The sequence below is a fragment of the Nyctibius grandis genome, chromosome 21 (assembly GCF_013368605.1).
Source record: "Nyctibius grandis isolate bNycGra1 chromosome 21, bNycGra1.pri, whole genome shotgun sequence".
NCBI lineage: Eukaryota > Metazoa > Chordata > Aves > Nyctibiiformes > Nyctibiidae > Nyctibius > Nyctibius grandis.
This window is the reverse complement of record NC_090678.1, coordinates 3,596,315-3,615,233: the sequence shown is the minus strand read 5'-3', so window position 1 is coordinate 3,615,233 and position 18,919 is coordinate 3,596,315. Positions and strand designations below refer to the sequence as shown.

The 18,919-nt window shown below is 48.5% G+C and overlaps 2 protein-coding genes across 2 annotated transcripts in view; one reads left to right on the top strand and one right to left on the bottom strand.

The window, feature by feature from the left end:
- The window catches only part of COLGALT2 (collagen beta(1-O)galactosyltransferase 2), a 67,878-nt gene extending 66,676 nt beyond the window's left edge, over positions 1 to 1,202 (bottom strand). Inside the window, exon 1 of the mRNA XM_068416854.1 lies at positions 924 to 1,202. Within this exon, the coding sequence (XP_068272955.1) occupies positions 924 to 1,189 (266 nt within the window). The 5' untranslated portion in view covers positions 1,190 to 1,202. The remainder of the gene's footprint in view (positions 1 to 923) is intronic.
- Positions 1,203 to 5,523: 4,321 nt separating this feature from the next.
- TSEN15 (tRNA splicing endonuclease subunit 15) lies at positions 5,524 to 17,858 on the top strand. The gene is made up of 4 exons (XM_068416894.1): positions 5,524 to 5,638; positions 6,441 to 6,522; positions 8,569 to 8,704; positions 17,416 to 17,858. Exons 1-4 carry the CDS (start codon positions 5,549 to 5,551, stop codon positions 17,618 to 17,620), a joined length of 513 nt encoding a protein of 170 aa, XP_068272995.1. The 5' UTR covers positions 5,524 to 5,548; the 3' UTR covers positions 17,621 to 17,858.
- The last annotated feature ends 1,061 nt before the right edge of the window (positions 17,859 to 18,919 follow it).

Below are 18,919 nucleotides of genomic sequence, written 5' to 3'. Positions count from 1 at the left end.
GCTGACCTGAGTGAACTTTGGATCAGGCCGTATAGCAACCAGTTCTTATTTTACACAATCACAACACATAAAATCTGGTTTGGGTCCTTCCAAGCAATTCCTGTTCCTCCCAACATTTATGCCAGGTTGAAAGATTTTTTTTTCCTCACTCACCTTTATAAATAAAGGCAGACTGACCAGTTCCTAAATCGGTCTAATCCCTCCCTCCCCACACACACACCCCTTACTGCCAGCCCGCCCTGAACACATCTCTGAAGCCACCTTTCAGCCGCCAGCCTTACAACAATGCTCCTTTTCAATGCCCCTCCGCACCTACCCCGGCACGGCCACCCTCTGGCCCTGCCAAACCCGGGATTAACTAGCCAGGGAGCCGAACACCGAGCCCACCCCGTCCTGCGCGGCTGTGGGCAAGCGCTGAGGCGCTGAATAGCCCCAGGAAAACTCCCCTCCGCCACAGCGGAGCCCTCTCGGTGCCGCGGGGGCCCTTCGCCCCGCACAGGCGGGTCGCGGGGGGACCCCGAGCCCCACGGCCGGGTGGCTGAGCTCTTCCCCGGGGGACCCCTCGCCCCACGGCCGGGTGGCTGAGCTCTTCCTCGCTGCCAAACGCCGGCTCCAAGGCCGGAGCTGCGCCCCCGGGTCGCTGCCGCCGTGCCCCCCCGTGCCTCCCCCCGGGCTGGGCCCGGCAGCGGTGCCCGAGCCCCGGCTACCTGCGCGGGGGGAGCCGAGACACCCCCCCTCCGGGGAGCCATGCTGTCAGCCCCCCCAGAGCCCCTCGCCACGCCGGGACCCCCCCCCCCCCCCCCACCAGGCACAACTCGGCCGGGGCTCCGCGGGGGGCTCTGTGGCCGCCCCCCCCCCCCCCCCGCAGCCAGGCCCGCAGCCCCGGCGTCCCCGCATCGCCCCCCCTCCCTGTGCCCCCTTACCAGAGGGCGATCCTGCTCTTGGGGTAGCGCAGCCGCTCGATGCAGCCGAGGAAGTGGGGCAGCGTGTGCGCGGCGTTGCGGGCGATGATGGCCAGGAGCACGGTGGGCTTCTGCAGAGCCGACTCGGGCAGCGGCTGCGGCTCGGGGCTCGGCGGGGGCGGCGGCGGCGGCTCCGGGGGCAGGCTGGCCCCGCAGCCGCCCAGCAGCTGCAGGAGAAGGAGGAGGATGAGGGGCCGGGGGGCGCGGGGCCCGGCGCACGCAGCCATGATGGGCGCGGGGAGCCCGCCGGCTGTGCGGGGCGGCCGCTGCAGCGCGCCCGGCGCCGCGGGGACGGAGGGAGGGAGGAGGAGGAGCGGGGCCGGCCCAGCGCCCCCAAACCCGGCCTTTGTGGGCAGCGCGGCTCGCTGCACCTCCTCCGGCACGGCACGGCTCGGCACGGCCCTCCCCCGGCAAGCTGCCGGGCGAGGAGGCGACCCCGCAGTGCTCGCCGCTGGCCCCGGAGCGCTGGGGTGAGGCAGGCGCATGGCTGCAGTGAGCACAGCCTGCCCGCACCTGCGTGAGTCTGGCCCCGGGAAAAGGGGCAAAACCTGTTGTCCTGGCTTGTATCAGCACTAGTGTGGCCAGCAGGACCAGTGCAGGGATCGTCCCCCTGGACTCGGCACTGGTGAGGCCGCACCTCGAAACCTGGGTGCAGTTTTGGGCCCCTCACTACAAGAAAGACACTGAGGTGCTGGAGCGAGTCCAGAGAAGGGCAACGAAGGTGGTGAAGGGTCTGGAGCACAAGTGTGATGGGGAGCGGCTGAGGGACCTGGGGGTGTTCAGCCTGGAGAAAAGGAGGCTGAGGGGAGACCTCGCTCTCTACAACTGCCTAAAAGGAGGGTGTAGCAAGGGGGGGGTCGGTCTCTTCTTCCAGGTAACAAGTGACAGGACGAGAGGAAACGGCCTCAAGTTGTGCCAGGGGAGGTTTAGGTTGGAGATCAGGAACAATCTCTTCCCCGAAAGGGTTGTCAAGCACTGGAACAGGCTGCCCAGGGCAGCGGTGGAGCCACCACCATTCTGGGTCATGATCTTAAAAAGGGCACAGTAAGCACTGGTCTCTTAGAAGTTAGTAGGATTTGGGCATGTTAAACCCTTTTAAAGATGAAATCTCTAACTCATGCCTGTCATGCACAGCATATCTCGTTTTTACTGTGGGAAGGTCCTTCCTCCAACATGAACAGATCCACTTCAAGCAGGCAGCACTGTTGCCTGTGTGCTTGCAAGACTCAACTAGGAGGAAACATTTAGCAACCGAACAATTGTTTATCAATTATCCATAATCCCATTGTGAATTGGTTGCAGCCCAGGTAGCACACATATAGTTCATGTCTGCAGTGTTCTTGGTTTATAGACTGTAATTTATCACACACACCAAATTATATTGTCTCGGTTTCCTGATCAGATGACTCCTCCAAAAACTAACGCAAAAAGGAACATCCTAGGAAAACTGTAACTTCCATAAAGAATCTCCAGAGGTTAAATCATCCGCACTAAAATTTGAGAAGCTTCTGCAATTTTTAAGCATCTTCCTGAACAATCAATGAAAATATATTCCTCCTGTTTGCCCTTCACGACACTTTATAATTGTCCTTCTAGAATGATACATTAATGAAGCTTTTCTTCCCTGGTTAGTTTGCCACATGTTGCTTTTATGCTTGGATTCATTCACCAAATAGAAGGAGCAGCTTTGTAGCCTGTATGAAGTGATTAGAGGTTTGCAGGAGCCAGCCAAATCCACGTGCACATAATGCTGCTGTTGCCCGCTCGCGGGGAGGACAGGGACTCATGCTACTGAACTACGCTTGACGTGGAGGGCTGGCAGCTGGCTTTTGTCATCCACTGGATGTTCAAGCTGGGTCACAATCCCATTTTTAGGAGGCTATGTGGCAGCTGGAGGGGAAATATGCACCTCCTGGAACTCCTCTTTGCTGTGCCTCCTCCGCAGATGCAGGTGCAACAACACGGGCTGCGTACCAAGCGCTCCCTTCCCACGTGAGGGAACGCAGGGCCAGCCTTCTCCCGTAGCCCAGAGCACAGCAGAGTCAGGGTTAGGGCCAAGCAGAGACTATTTCCCCCCCAAAAAACAAAGGAAGACCTGGGAGGCAGAGCCTGCCAAGCCATGGCTTTGTCCTACGTGCAACGCAAAGCGTAAAGGTGCGACCCGGTTACGTGTTACTGCAGTCAGCATGTTTGCAGAAGGCTGAGGGTGCTTTGAGCCTGTGCGGCTCTTGCCATCTTCAGTGAAATCTCAAGTGGCTTCAGCTCTTTTCAGGCTACTCCCTTCTTTTTGTTTTGTGAACAGCGTCAGAGCCATAATGGTTTGCTGAGGGCAAACGCAATGCCTCCAGCAGCACCCCATAAGCAGTAATTTTCTCTTCAAAAATGACTTTCCCCTCGCTCACACAACTCCCTTTGCAGGCTGCCTCATGTTGGTACACAACAGAAAAAATCCGGCCTTACCCTGGAGAGAGAACAGGAGATGGCTGAAACATGAGATGTTTCTCCATGCATAAGAGAAAGGAGTCAATTCAGCTTCATTTCTTCATTTCCCAGCCACACAGCATGGGTGAAAGTTTGGAAAGTTCAGGTCAACAGTTACCCTTACAATTCACGTCATTCTTATGCCTATAAATGCATTTATCTTCATGTGCATATGCAAATAAATTTGTATACATTTTTGACTTCTTTATTAGTGGCCAAAATTATATCCTGTATTTTTATTTAAGCCAAGACCCAATCCTGCTGTGACACGACAACTAACCGCCCTGTGGTGAAATATTCTAGCTTTGAGGAAGAAACAGCTTTTTGCAGACGTACATCCCACAGAAATAAATTTAGGCCATTTGTTTCAGCCTCCACTAAATATCCACACCGAACAAGAACAACCCAGTGGTGAGAACTGCCTCTGGCAATGGCATACTCCCTTGGTTTGGCAAGTAAAAAATTCTCTCAGTGGCAGCTTTCTTCTAATTTTGACTTGATTCCCATGCAGTAGAAAACAGTGGATTCATCCTTCTGATAAAGCGTTATCATATATACAGACCTACAAGAATCTCTGGACAAGTCTATTTCCTTTCATTTGCTTCTTCATCTCTGAGGACTCAAATCAATCCAATTCTTTTCCCAGCAGCCAAGTGAACTACTGTTTGCCAACTCTTCCGTGAAAGTCTCAAAGATTGGATTCTTTTTTACCTTTTTTTTTTTAAAAAAATTTCTTTTGTGCCCAGGGAATTGAAGAGCTGGCTAAAACAATGCTTTTTAAACAGGCCAACCTCCTCAAAATTGCTTGGGTAAGACTGGCCTCAGATTAATTTTCACTGATGCTTTGTTTATAGGCTTAATGATTATGATATAATAAGAAGGGTTAAAGACAACACTGTTCATTTTTCACTCAGCCCTGCATCAACCTCATCATCTGAAGATCACACATGGACTTTCCTCTCATCAGTGTAGCTGTTTGGCAGTTTCCAACGTCAGCCAGAATTTTCTTGGTGTGGCCTGATCAAGAACAAGCCCAGTGTACAAGCAAGGGCTTGCAGTCTCTCATCTGATGTTACAAGATGCTCTCTATATCTGTTAAAAACAGCACACAGCTTTTTTTGTGCATGGACACCAGCTTTCAAAATGCCGTAAGAGACAGGCCTGACTTCATTTAAGTCAGTGTTTGAAAGTTATCAAAAGAGGTGCCAAGACAGATGGAGCTGGTAAAGCCAGACCTGGGACGCTTTGCATTCAGCAAACCATATTCGCGCTGGAAGTCAGAGATATTCCTAAGTGAAGCAGTCCAAGATGCTTTTAATAATAATGCCTTGAATCTAAATCTCTTAACCAGGCTATAAAAGCTTTGGACACCATACTTTAATAACATATTCTTTGCTTTTGTTTCTGTTTTGCGCTGCTTCTCCCTTCATCCTCTCTCTCCAGGCATTTCTCTCTCTTTCCAAGGGGACTTTCACTCAGATGAGGCTTTGTTATGTTCACCTGCGGTTGATTCTCCGCACGATTATCTCCCTTTCTTTCCCCCAAGACTAAAATCCTCCATCTTTCACACCGACGCCCTCCAGCCCCATGGACGTGGCTGCTGTCCCCTCACCGCCTGCCTCTCACCCCTCAGGCCCACCTTTCTCAGGGAGGCCTCGCTGGCGGCTCCGCTGGCCCTGAGGTAAGGATGCCAAAGCTCCCCGCCTCCCATGGAAAACATTCTAAACCCAAACAGGCTGAAGTTTGTGCCTGGGTTATAAAGCCTACCTTGTTCCCCTAAAACTTCTCCAGGTCTCTTCTGCGGCCTTCTCTCTCCTGCCAGGTCTGCACAGGGCACCTTCTGGGCTCCCTCCTGCTGCTCCAGGTGGGGTCTGAAACCCCCAGGCCTCCTTCGAGCCTCGGGGACTGCACGAGGGCCCGCTGCGACAAGGTGTAGGTGTCACCCTGGCATTAATGGGGTTTAATTGCAGGGGGAAGGAGGGCCTCGGGGGGGAAGAAGCGGAACGGGGGGGACGCGGAACGGGAGCGGCGCCGCCGCAGTTGCCGGGGGAGCGCTTGGCTGCGCGGCGCCGCCCGGAGCGAAGCCGGGTTACACCGCGGAGCGCATGGAGCCGGCGGAGGGGGGCTGCGGCCCGGCGGGGGGCTCTTCTGCGGGGGGCCGGGCCGGTGGCAACTGGATGGTCACTCACCCCACGGTAGGCCTGTGCGTGGGGGCGCGGAGCTCCGCGGCCCTTCGTTGCCCGGGAGCGGCGGGGGGGCTGCTGTCAGGGCCCACCTCGCTGAGGCGGGGGGCCCTCGGTCACTCGGAGGGGTCCCGCTTTCCCGGCCCCTGACAGGATTTCCCCGCACCATGGCTCTGAGGAGCAGCCCGGGGCCTGGTGGGCACGGAGGGAATCACGGGCAGCCCGAGGGGCCGGTGAAGCGGGTCCCCCTCCCCGAGCAGGGGTGCTGGAGGAGGGGGGTTTAACATAACGTTTTCGTTATATTGGGTCTGCTGAGGGGGCTCGTCCCCTGGCCCCTGAGGAGAGCCGGTGGGGTCGTTGGGGAATGCGGCTTTTAGTAGGGGACGGGGTTGTAAACGCTGAAATCGCAGCTGGGAAACGCCAAGTGTCTTCGGCTTTGACTCCAGCTTAATTTTTAGTGTGCTGAAAACATGGAGGTATTTAATTTGGCTGTCGTCTAATGTTGATGTACTGCAGCAAAAATAGGTGAAAATCAGAGCCCTTCTCCACAAAGCTAGATCTGTTCCAGAAATAGTTGCTGTTCCTCACTTATTTATTTGGCTTGCTTTCATAAAGGCTGAAACAGGGGGAATGTGGAAAAAAAGAGCTCTTAAGGTGCTGTCAGAAAACAACTCCTGTTTTTTTATTGCCTGTTAGTCCTTAAAACTGGTTTCAGACTTCAGTGGCTTAGATAGCTGTACAGCTTCTGGGTTTGGTCTGTGTATTCTTAATATAACTTTGTGTTCCTTCACCAGCATTGCTTTTTGGGTTTCAGTTCACAGAAATGATGTCTCTTGATATATCTGATAGTGCTCAAATCTACGCTGCGTTTGTGGTGTACCTGGACCTCTTAGAAGGTAATTCAATGAAGTGACTGGGTAGACACCCCAACAAATGTGTTTGCCTTTAGGTGCTATTAAACTTTGTGCGCTAGCAGGACCTTTCCTACAAAAGTCATATTATCATAGAGTGGTCTGGGTTGGAAGGGACCTTAAAGACCATCTAGTTCCAGCCCCCCTGCCATGGGCAGGGACACCTTCCACTAGATCAGGTTGCTCCAAGCCCCATCCAACCTGGCCTTGAACACTGCCAGGGAGGGGGCAGCCACAGCTTCTCTGGGCAACCTGGGCCAGTGTTTCACCACCCTCACAGCAAAGAATTTCTTCCTCATATCTCATCTCAATCTCCCCTCTTTCAGTTTAAAACCGTTCCCCCTCGTCCTGTCACTCCATGCCCTTGTAAAAAGTCCCTCTCCCGCTTTCCTGTAGCCCCTTCAGATACTGGAAGGTGCTAGAAGGTCTCCCTGGAGCCTTCTCCAGGCTGAACAGCCCCAGCTCTCTCAGCCTGTCTCCATAGCAGAGGTGCTCCAGCCCTCTGAGCATCTTCGTGGCCTCCTCTGGACTCGCTCCAACAGCTCCATGTCCTCCTTCTTGTGTGGGGGCCCCAGAGCTGGACGCAGCACTGCAGGGGGGGTCTCCCGAGAGCGGAGCAGAGGGGCAGAATCCCCTCCCTCGCCCTGCTGGCCACGCTGCTGGGGATGCAGCCCAGGACACGGGTGGCTTTCTGGGCTGCCAGTGCACGTTGCCGGCTCATGGTGAGCTTCTCGTCACCCATCACCCCCAAGTCCTTCTCCTCAGGGCTGCTCTCAATCCATTCTCTGCCCAGCCTGTGTTTGTGCTTGGGATTACCCCGACCCACGTGCAGGACCTTGCACTTGGCCTTGTTGAACTTCATGCGGTTTGCACAGGCCCAGCTCCAAAAGTCCTTGGCGTTCTTTTTGAAACTTAATACGGTGATGGGTTACCTAAGAAACAGATGGTATTTTGGCACAGAATATTTCTATCCTGCACCTGCCTGGAGCCTTTACGAAGGTTAAGGCCCATTTTGTCCAGCAGTTACAGGTGCAAGTGTGCCAGAGCAAAGACATTCAGCATGTAAGAAAAAAAAACCCAAAAGAGGAGTAGGGAAGGAAAAGGAACATAGAAAGGTGAAGTTACAAGTTCAGTGGTTGTGCTGGTCATAAAATCCTCATTTGTAAATTAACGTCAAAATTAACTGATAACCATTTAGCTGATGTGTGCCAGCCTGATTAGGGTGCTGTTTTCTGGAAAGGGCAAGGATTCCTATAGGAAAGAAGATAATTTGGAAATCTGGTGGCAATAATTATGACAAATGTGGTGTAGTTTTCTGGTATCTTGTAAGAGCGGAGCGGAGTTATGTGATATATAAACTTCTGCCTGCGATTCTTCCAAGTTGGCTGTATTGAAAAGGGACTGTAGGTAGGCAGGCAGCCAGCCTAATAAAAATGTTTCCGTTTCTCTTTGAAGCTGGTGGTTCTCAAGGTCAGGGAAGGGAGGGATTTTACAGGCCGAAAAGTACTGTGTTATTGTTACACCTCCGAAGAAAATGCCTTAATAGGCTTTAAGAGAAGGCTACTGTAGTCCTGCAAGGAAAACTTGTAGCCTTATCCCTTGGAGCAGAAGGGAAGAACTGGGTATCATCAATAATGATGCTTTTAGCACCTGCTCTGTCACAATTTAGGGTACTGATGAAGTTCTAAGTTGGATTACGGTTTTATGCTGCGGATGACAAAGATGGTTTTTGTCTCCTTTTTGCCTTTTTGAAACAAAGCTTTGTCAGACAGGTCCCTGTTCACCATCAATCAGTGTAGCTCTGTAGTCAGCAGACTAGTACTGCTCCCGTGGGGTTTTCTTAACAGGATTGTTTCTCAGAAGGGGAACTTGACATGAATGGGGTAGTTGTCTCTCATGGGAAATGTCCTGTGAGGAGAGGGAGGGAAAACAGAACCTAAGATGTTAACTTAAATACCAAATTTGATATGTGACTGATTAAAACTTGTGGTTTGTGTTCTGTTCCTTCTCATCCATGATGAACCTTTCTAGGGAGAAACTGGCATGAAGTGAAGCACGTCGGAGTAGCGGAACTGCAACTCGTATGTTTACATGCACGTCAGAGAGAACAGGACAGTCTCCAAGTGATGGTGCCGGTACCGGTGCACATATCGTTAAGCCACGAGAGGTGAGGATGTGGTCAGTGTTTGGCTTGTGTTACCAGAACGATAAAATGAAGAACAGATATATTTAACAGGCAGCTGCTGACCTGGTCAGGAGGGAAGGAGGAGGAAAAAAGGAGTATCAGAGGAAAGCAGTATCTCAGCCTGTGAGCAGAGTCGTTTTGGGTGCTGCAAACATACATGCCAAGTTGAGATTTCTTTAATTTTCTAAGCTGCATCAGTCTCTGCTTCTCCCTCTCTTCACAGCTTATGTTTTGGACATTCTTGTGCTGCTTTTTTTTGTAGTCTGGGAAATCCAGCAATACTTTTTGTGTCACTGGGCTTTAAAGTACCTAAGAGGAAAGAAATCCTCTTGGACCTATCTAAGAATAAACCTTTTTTTATTGTTGAATCTATGGATAAGCCTGGTGTGTTTGGGTTGGTTTGCTTATTGTTTTGAAAGTATAATTTGGCTGCTTTCAACTGGAAATTCCTCTTACTTATCCAGAATCTAATGTGCAACTGTCCTTTGAGCTGTGATTTTGACTTACTTCACGCGTGCAAGACTAAATAATTCTTAAGCGGAGGACAACACAGCTATGACCTTGTGATGTTACAGATATTTGCAGCCTAGAGAAATTCTGCTTCATTAGTTTTACAGGGTATTTTAACTGGCCCTTAGAGCAGCCTCAATGCACAGTATGATTTGCTGTCTGATAACAGCTGCCTTCTCTTGCTGGTATTTGCCATTCTGTGATGTCTCTGAAGACCTGAGCTATTTCAGCTGCATCATATGGTAGCATGTTTTCCAGTTTCTTCTGTTCCTACTCTTGCTGGGAGCGTGTGTTCAGGGCTGGCTTTACATATCTTGCTCGTGTTTGCTGTTTCCTCTTGCTCTGTGGGCAGCAGCCTGACACAGTAGTAGGTAGCTAATGAATTGCACTTAGCAGACGTGTGTGTGCGCTCTAGGAATGATGTTTTAGACATGCTCTGGTTTTTGCATATTTTTTCTTTAGGTTTTAGAAGTGACAGATGGGTCTCTTGCAAACAGACTTCCATCTTAATTCTGCTACGTGTTTTCCTGAGGGCGCATTTGTGAGGGAGAAGAAAATAACTTACTAGATGGGTTTGAGTACTATCTACGAGCTGAAAAAATCTTCCATTTCCAAATATTGGTCAGTCACTCTTGTGGGCTCGTTCTTACAGAGAAATACAGTGTGATCTCCACCAGAGAGGAAAGCTTCTGAGAGATCTTGCAGGATGAAATGCTGACTGTCATTCAGCCTCTCTGCAAGAAACCGATCGCTGTATTACGTGTGAAAGGGACACACTGGTGTTCACTGTTCGAACTAGGTGGGAAAAGAAGGCAGCAAATTAGGATATAGGATCTTTGAGAAATTACGCCTACACGCTGAGTTGTGCTTATTTAGTGTAGTGGGTTTCCACCTAGGCTGGAAACTTTGATTCCTGGCATTGGATCGATGCCAGCAAGTATGTTCTAATTGACTTTTAATGACAGTGAGGTATTGCGCTGCATGTATGTCCTATCTTTTACTTTTCATTGGAGCTTTTCATTTGGAGCCTCTGGCCTTGTTTGTACTGTGGTGATACTGTTTGCTCTGCTTCTGGCACCAGTGCGGATGGAATCCATTACTGGAAGGATGTGTGTTAGAGAAGCAAAGAGTGAATGCGTCACATTGATTAAAAAGTACAGTTTGTGACCAGGTTTTGCTACAGAGCAGCTAAATAGAGCGTATTGTCACTGAAATGAGCTGAATACCAGGCTGTAATGCCAGGTGAGTCCATTAAAGCCTGTATGTGCTCGATGCCCATAGATGTCGTCAGGCAGGAAGATCATATATGCTTGTATTTGTGTTACTGAACGTGTCTATGCATGCTTGGAATGTCCTTAGCAGGTCACCACTGATCAGAGGGGCCTGCTCTGTCTTCGTAGAGAAAGGACAGTGTCAGTTCCTCGGCTCCTTTGCTGGAACAGTAGGCAAAAACCAGGGGGTACAGACAGTAACTGTAGCTCAAAGTTACGCAGTGTAGAGGGAGGCCATTAGAAAGGCATCCTACAGGAGCTGGAAACGGTATTACAGTACTACTGCCTCTGTTCTGACAGTGATGAGTATTTTGTTGTTGTGATTGTTGATAGCAGGAGGCTTGTTAGGTATCTGATGTCTTAAATTATGTTTTCTCACTTGACTTACCAAGCTCTAGGTAGACAGGAAAGCTTTTGTACTTGGCTACTTTGCCATTCTGTTCAAAGCAATGCTTTGGGTTTTTGTGTTACCTGCTAAAGGTAGAGGAAGAGGTATGAGTACGAGTGCAGGCAGCTCACTTAAGGTTGAAAGTAAGCCATTGGAGGGGGTTGGGAGGGTGAAAACGTTCTGTCCTCGTTGCTGGGCCTGGAAATGTGCTCCCTGCAACAGCAGCTAGCAAATGGCAGCGTTTATGGGCAGGATTTCCTTGCCTAACCAGTAAGGCTCGGGTACGAGCTGCAGGGGTAGTTTTCCTCTCAAAGGCGCTTCAGCCAAGCTCTGCCTTCCCAGGTGTCTCATGAAGATTCCTGCTTGGCTGACACTCAGAGGATTATGTCCTTAAAAGACCGTAGTAAAGTTGCTGTGGAAATTACCAGCAGGACACCTAAGCAAACGGTAAATATGAGTGCCCTACAAAAAAAAAAAACTCTGCTCGATGTTTTTTAGCCTATTATAAGATTTCATCATGTCCAGTTTATGCATGACAGTTAACTGCTTAAGGCAAAAGCTGTTCTGCTTACTAAGCTCACTGTCTGCTTCTACAAACGGCTTGATGGATGCTGATCATCCTGCCCTGCCAGTGCGGGGCTGCACAGTAACTCACTGAATCGCAAAATTACAGGGTCCGGAGCAAAGTGACCACCAATGCAAACAGTAGTCTCATACCATCAGAGGAGTGGCTTCATGCTGTGCGTGCGTGCTCTTAAAATGAAGATGGCTGAATCTTCTGTGAGTAAAGACCTGGAGAATAAGATGCAACTTATGTCTGTCTTGGACCGCTCTCTCAACCACACACAGCTGGCTGAGGCTTGGAGAACCTTGTGTTTATACGCCTTTGGATTTAGCAGTGATTCATACTTGCAGGAGGAATTCGTAGGTCCGTTGGCTGGGATGTGTGTGCTGTTCACTACTGCAGACGACAGCTTAGTGCACACCAGGTACCTGACTGCCAGGACATTCCAGAACTGTGGCTCCCCAAAGGGGATGAAGCAGTTAGATACAGGTAGTCCTCCTTCACAGCTAGCAGAAATGACTTGCATAAACCAAGCTCAGCATGTGTAGGAGAGCTCACAGTGTTGACAGCTGGATTTTCTCGACAGCATTGAAAGCCTTGATCCTTCCAAGGATGAGGGAGTTAGATGCCGGATCTAGTGGAATTATGTGCTGTCTGTCCTAGACAAAGAACATTGTCTAAGCCAAATGTTGCTAATAAACCATCAGATTAAATGTTGTGTCACTGCCCTGTTTGGTTTTTGTATGCAAGTGCTGGAAATGAAGGATGAATTCAGTTGCATGAAGTGATGGAGACTGCAAGGTTTGTTTTAGGCTAAGAGGGAAAGGGTTATTTTGTTAAAATGGTAACAATGTTGGAAGAAGAATACAGAAATGTTTCATTTTAAAGCTGATCAGCATCCTTAGAAGCATATCTGAGGACTGGAAGTGATTTATCCTCTTCTAAATCTGCAGTTTGTGAAACAGATCTTCCTCTAATCTGAAGTGGTTTTGCTTGTAAGGAGCACTGTTATTTTAAATGCACTGGAAGTGTGACATCCTTATCTTCATCCTCTTCACAGTTTGTCAGTAGCTCTTCTGCTATAGGCATTTTTTGAGTTTACTCATACAGTAAATCACACATTGAAAATGTAATTAATGGCTTCTAAATGCCAGCTCTTTATCAATAGTTTAAAAGTGATTGATGGTTATGTAGGACTATGAGTGAACGTCCTCTAGTTGGTGTATCTTGTAGAACTTTGCTGAATTCTGATTCCCCCCCTTTGCATAATTTGTCTTGTTTTCTTTTTTCAGCTCCTGGTGGAAAAAAGAACTTTATATTCCTTGGGGTTTCAATTCCTTTTCCTGACAAGTGAGGCATGTGGTGTTTTCTTTTGTTTTATTTTTTTTTTTCCATTATAAGAACAGGAGTTTCTTCTAGCATCCTGTGTTCCTGTAATTGGGAAACAAATCCCAAGAAACAGTGCTGTCCGTTTACACCTCCCACCACCACCACACGCTTCTTCCCATATATTTCAAGGCACTAAGTTAACATTGCTGCCTGCCCTGCAGCTAGGTCTGGAGCAGCGTTCCTGATGGTGAGCCATGCTGCAGTTCAAGGTGTTGTGCTTTACGGGAGGTTTCTGTCCGAACAAGCCTGGTACAATGGCGCACTCCGCTGCACAGAGCAATGATCTCTGTAGCTGTACAGAGACCAACTTGTGTTGACTCTCCAGCCCTGCATGGAGGGGAGGGAGCTGTTTGGGCTGGCCAAGCCTGCAATGAATTATTCATCCAAGTATAAAGGGCAGATTGAAAGCCTTTGGCTTTTATGGTGGGGAAGGCAGTAGTTCCATTTCAGCTCAGTGGAGCACTATGCAACCTCCATAAAACTACTCTGAGCTTTCAGTGTTTCTGCTGCTTCTCAGAGGTACTTTCATGGGATACATCACTGAAATACTCATTTTGTTCATCACAAAACTTCCTGCCCATGTCGTCTTTCCTTTGTGATTCTGTTCTTTTTTTAGTTTTTGGGCAGGCAGTTAAAACCTCAAGCTACAGTTGCCTGAAGTTCACCAGTCGTATACCTGTTTCTTTCTCTGGAGTGCAAAGGGCAACGTTATTTTGTGAGGAGCAGATCATTCATGGCACTTAGTGCCATGGTCTAGTTGACATGGTGGTGTCAGGGCAATGGTTGGACTCGATGATCCCAGAGGGCTCTTCCAACTTGATTGATCCTGTGATTAGGAAAGGGTGTACAGATTTCTCATGTGAAGGCCTACCTAGTGTGAAAGTCTTTTGTTAATAAAAAACTAAGATGGGGCAAAGATGGAGAATTCCCCTCTTTTCTTTGAATGGATTTGTATGAATTTCTTTGTTTTGTTTTGTTGTTAGGTTTTGGTTTCTTTTTAAGCTGTTAATTGCAACAGTAATAGAAGACCAGGTAAGTTCACTGTCGCCATTTAGTTTGAATGCAGCAGTAAAGTCAGGTGCAGGATGACACTCATAGTGCTGTTACCTCAGTGGCAGTGGTCATTGCATGATGTTAAGTTAAACCTGCTCTTATAACTAATTCTCTGGTAGAAAAAAAGCAGTCCCTACTGACTGTAGGTTGTAGATATCTGGGAAGTCTTTTCTAAAGCCCTTTTTCTTGATGCAGTAGGCTTTAGAAATTCCAGCTCTTACATTTTTGTAACAGTGTCTCCTTCACATGTTTGAGATTAAGTCCATTTCATCTCTGGCAATGTGAGGTGAATGTGAAGTTGCTTCCTTGGTGGAAACTGAGGGCTTCATCCTGCTTGCATTTGGCTCGGTGGGAGCAGATCCTAGCTGGCACCGAACATGCAGACACCACTGGTTTTTACAGATGGGTTTTCAAGCTGGTCTGAAAACTTTGGACTGTATGATCTGAAAAGAAAGAAGGAACCAGGTAGAGCCAGAGCCAGTCCATGCCAAGTGCTCAACACCAGGGCTTCTGTGGGGCTCACGCTGTTGGAGCATGGTTTGTAAAAGCTGGGGAACCAAACCCAGAGTCGTTGTGGACCCCTTGGTATCACTGGGAACCATGTTTGCAGAATGTGTCCTGACAAAGTTGTGGCTCATGAGGAAGAGGCTGGTCGGGATGCTGCATGGTGCATCTTCTAAGCCTAAGTGCTAAATGGGGGGAAATAAAGGTTCAGGTGTCTGTGCTTGACAGTATAAGAAGAAACTGAGTGATGGGAAATCTAGATCTAAGGCCTCACTGTTACATCTGTCTCCCTAATAGAGTAGGAAGAGAAACAGTGACTAAAGAAAATATGAAGGAGCTTCTGCCCTGGCTGACAGGTGAATACAGGCCACTGCCTGAGTCTGCTGCCAGCTATGGGACTGTCCACGCTCAACACAAGTTTGGTTTTCTTGGGTCCCCAAATATCTCTCCCAGAGAAATATTTGCCCTTTTATTTGTCTTTTTATTGTTATTTCATGTTCTCGGGAGAAAGAGAGAGATTAACATCCCCAGCTTCATAAAAGCCGTGGGCAGTTCTTCCCTAACTGAGTCTCTGCCAGTCGCCCGGCTTCACCATTGGCAGCTTATTCCGAGCTCCTTCCAGGCACGAGCTGCTGAGGTGTGGCAAGTGGATTCTTGCTCTGTGCATGTGTAGCATATCTGGAATCCTTTCCCAGGCCCTCAGCACCTGCCAGAGCTATGGCAAAACATTGTGGTGCTGGAGGTACCCCTAAGGGGGGGGGTTGGAGACAGTGATAATGAGGGCAGAAGGTGCCCAGCATCAGCACAGAGGTACAGCGCTGCACTCCTGTGCCTTAGACATTCAGGTCATTTGTCCTTCCTTACTGCAGTCCTTGAAGTCCGCACTTCAAGAAAGATGTTGAGGTGTTGGAGCGAGTCCAGAGGAGGGCGACCAAGCTGGTGAAGGGTCTGGAGGGTCTGAGCTACGAGGAACGGCTGAGGGAGCTGGGGGTGTTTAGCCTGGAGAAGAGGAGGCTCAGAGGTGACCTTAGTGCAGTCTACAACTACCTGAAGGGAGGTTGTAGCGCAGTGGGAGTCGGCCTCTTCTCCCAGGCAACTAGCGACAGGACAAGAGGACACAGCCTCAAGCTTCACCAGGGGAGGTTCAGGTTGGACATTAGGAAGCATTTCTTCTCAGCAAGGGTCATTAGCCATTGGAAGGGGCTGCCCAGGGAGGTGGTGGAGTTACCATCTCTGGCTGTGTTTAAGAAAAGCCTGGACATGGCACTTAGTGCCATGGTGTAGTTGCCATGGTGGTGTCAGGGCAATGGTTGGACTCGATGATCCCAGAGGGCTCTTCCAGCCTGATTGATTCTGTGATTCTGTGGTGCCTGCTTGTGCACCTGCGATTCACTTGGTACCTACTGAGGCGTTGCTCGTAGTGGGATGCATTTCTTTCTTGTTGCAGAGCACCTCCAGCCATGAATTGCCTCCAGCTTTGGAAGGCAGGCTTGACTTTACGCTCTCCTCAATGCCCACGGTGCAGTTAGTGTTCCCGCAGCGAGGCCCTGAGCCTGAGGCACCTGCCAAGTGCCAAGGTGGCAGGGAGCAGAGAAGTGACTGTCATGTTGCTTGAAGTACGAGTCTTTTGCAGGTGTCTCTCTTCTGCCAGTGGCCAAGACAGTATCTCCTTGCTTGTTTGTTCTCTCCTTATGAAATGTGCTGGTGGCAGGAGGACCACAATATGGCTTTAACATTCTGTGATTCTGTGATTTTCCCAGCCTCAGTATCTCTGTTGCCTGAAATGACTGACTATATTGTATTGCCTTATATATGGGCCAGTGGTGAAAGCAAAAGAAAAGGCACTACTGAACGTAGCCAAGCTGAATTATGAACAGGTCAGAACACAGATGGATACTTAAGAGGGTCACGGGCTTAATAGCACAGGCTTTCCAGCCGGCTGCTTATTCTCTGCCGCTTTCCATTTGGCTTTTATTAAGGGATCAAAGAGGTTTTGAAGGAAGATGATGATTAAAGTTTGAAAGCTGATGGATTTAGAAAGAGCCTTATGTTCAGCTACAGTGCCCAGCTTCAGAAATGCATCTTTTCTGGTGAATGAAATCTCAGGGGCACATGAAAGGGGCGATTTTTTTTCCCACTGCATAGCTGACCTCTCACCAGAGCATAACCTGTCCTGGCAATCCCAGATGAGCCCTCTTGCACCTGAGCTTTAGGTGAAGGAGAAAGCTCCCTGGGGAAATGCTTGCTGTGGGGAGTGTGACTGTTCTGCCCCTGGGCACTGCACTTCTTCAGGACCTGCTCCCCAGTCGGAACAGTAATACAAGGGCTCCAGGAACTGTATTACTCCCAGTGTTGTCCTCGGCTCTGGCATGTTATCCTTAAAATAAGCTGAACAGGAAAAATTGCATAACTTTGTCTTGAATTTTTAAAGAAGACATTATTTATGCAGACTGTCTTGAAGAAGAATATTGGTCTTGTGGCTTCTAGTCTAGACGGGGAGGTAGAGAAACCTGGCTTTGGTTCCACAGTCTAGCAGAGAGCTGCAAGCACAGAGGCTGGAAGACTTACCTCTGCAAATGGAACAAGTCTTGATGATTTTGTTCTCTAATTGAACACCACGTGTTATTCAATTAGATTTTTTGTTTAATCTAATGAAAACAAGGCCATTAGAGATTGCCATGCTATGATTGTGGTAGTTGAAGGATAGTCGAGGCATGTACACCTAAGCAAAGCTTAGGAGCATGTTTTGAGCCATTTCCAGCAGAGATGTGTGTAACTGGGTGTGTTTCTATAAGATTCTTAGTTATTTGCTTTTGTTGTTTGATTATACTACTTTGGATTTTTATTAGATTTGGGGTTTTGGACTTTGGCTGTTTTTATATTATACTTTCTTTAGTGAAGACACATTTGCAGAATAAAACCAGGCTGAATAAAAATAGCAGTGGAGCACTTACCTTTGTGCCATCGTTAGGTGGTCGTGGACTCCTTTCTAACCGATTGTTTCCTCTTCTAGGATAAGAGAAATCCTGGAGAAAGCATCTCTCCCACCAGAAGATCCCGACACCCCGCTGTCAGTTACTTTGGCCATAGTTGAGTCAGATTCCACAATAGTCTACTATAAAATGACTGATGGCTTTGTAATACCAGATCCTCCTGACGATCCTGAAGATGTGGACAATAAACAGTGGAGAAAGAAAAGAAAGAAGCTTTTCAAATGATTAAGACAAACAGACTTCTCTTGAACTACTGTCCTCAAACCTAAACAAATCCAGGAACTTATGTATGTAAATAAGTAGTGTGCTAAAGTCTGCCTTCTGCATATCAAGCATCTGTTCAGGGAGAACAGAGCCTTGTGCAGCTGCACTGTAATGAAATGCCATTGAAAGTACGAAATGGGTCACGCTCTTGAGACAGATTGCTCCTGACTAATAAATATACTGGTGAGATGTTCCCAAAGCTAGTCTCTCCTTTGTATCTGTTCAGGTACATAACAGAATAAACACATCCTTACCCAGGTTGTAAATATTGATTAAAGGTTTCTGGCTGCAGTACTAAGTTAAGGGCTTTGTAGTTTACAGAGTGGCTTTGTCTTAACACTGTCAGAAGCGCTCATGCTACCTCACAGGTTACATTTCTGAACACTTCTTTCCCCTGCTTTTGGAGAAAAGACTTGTCCACAGAAATACCTGATTTGAAATCTCTCTTTGCAGAGGGAAAACTGACTATAGCAATACCAGAGGCTACTAGAACAAAGCGTAGACTAGTAAAGAGGGCTCTCTGGGTCTGCCTGAAGAACCTAGGAGCAGAGGCCAGCCCTTCACATGGAGGTGGGTTATGACTGGATCAACCACACCTGGAAGCGTTGACCCAGGGTAGTGTTGCCCACGTAACTGAAGGTGCCTTGTGTTTGCATCCCATGGCAACGGGCCATGTTTTTATCTGTCACCAAAGTATGTCAACTAGCTGTTATCTACTTCATGCAGCAAGCAAGTTTCTAAACCTCTTGTAATTTATAGGATTTTTTTTTTTTTGACATAGGTTCTGCTAGTTAAACCAGCTGCCAGAGAGGTGCTTCAGCTAGAAGTTGAGAGGAAAAAACCCATCTTAGTTTCTTCTCCAGGAATTTTCCATGTCTTTCACATAGAAATCTTCTTCAGGTTAAACTTAGAGCTTCTTGGCAGTTAAGTACCATGCCAGAAGCAGCTTCTCGAGTACAAAAATGTCCGTATGACATTTGTGTGGCCAAGTACCACACATTCAAAATGTGAAGCACAAGAGCTCTTTTTTTGTGTGGGTATAAGAATGGGAAAGAATCCAAAAAAACCAAGCTGGAAATGAAAGGCCAATTAAGCTTTCCTGTCCCTAGGACTAGAGTGGATGTTTTTAGGGTTGTGGGGTTTCAACCTAGTTCAGCTGAATACGCTGGGAGGCAGAAGGGTCTGGCAGGGAGAGCCCAGGGCAGGAGGGTCCGCGCATCCCGTGTGACATCAGGCATTGCGTTAGGGTGCTGATCCTGC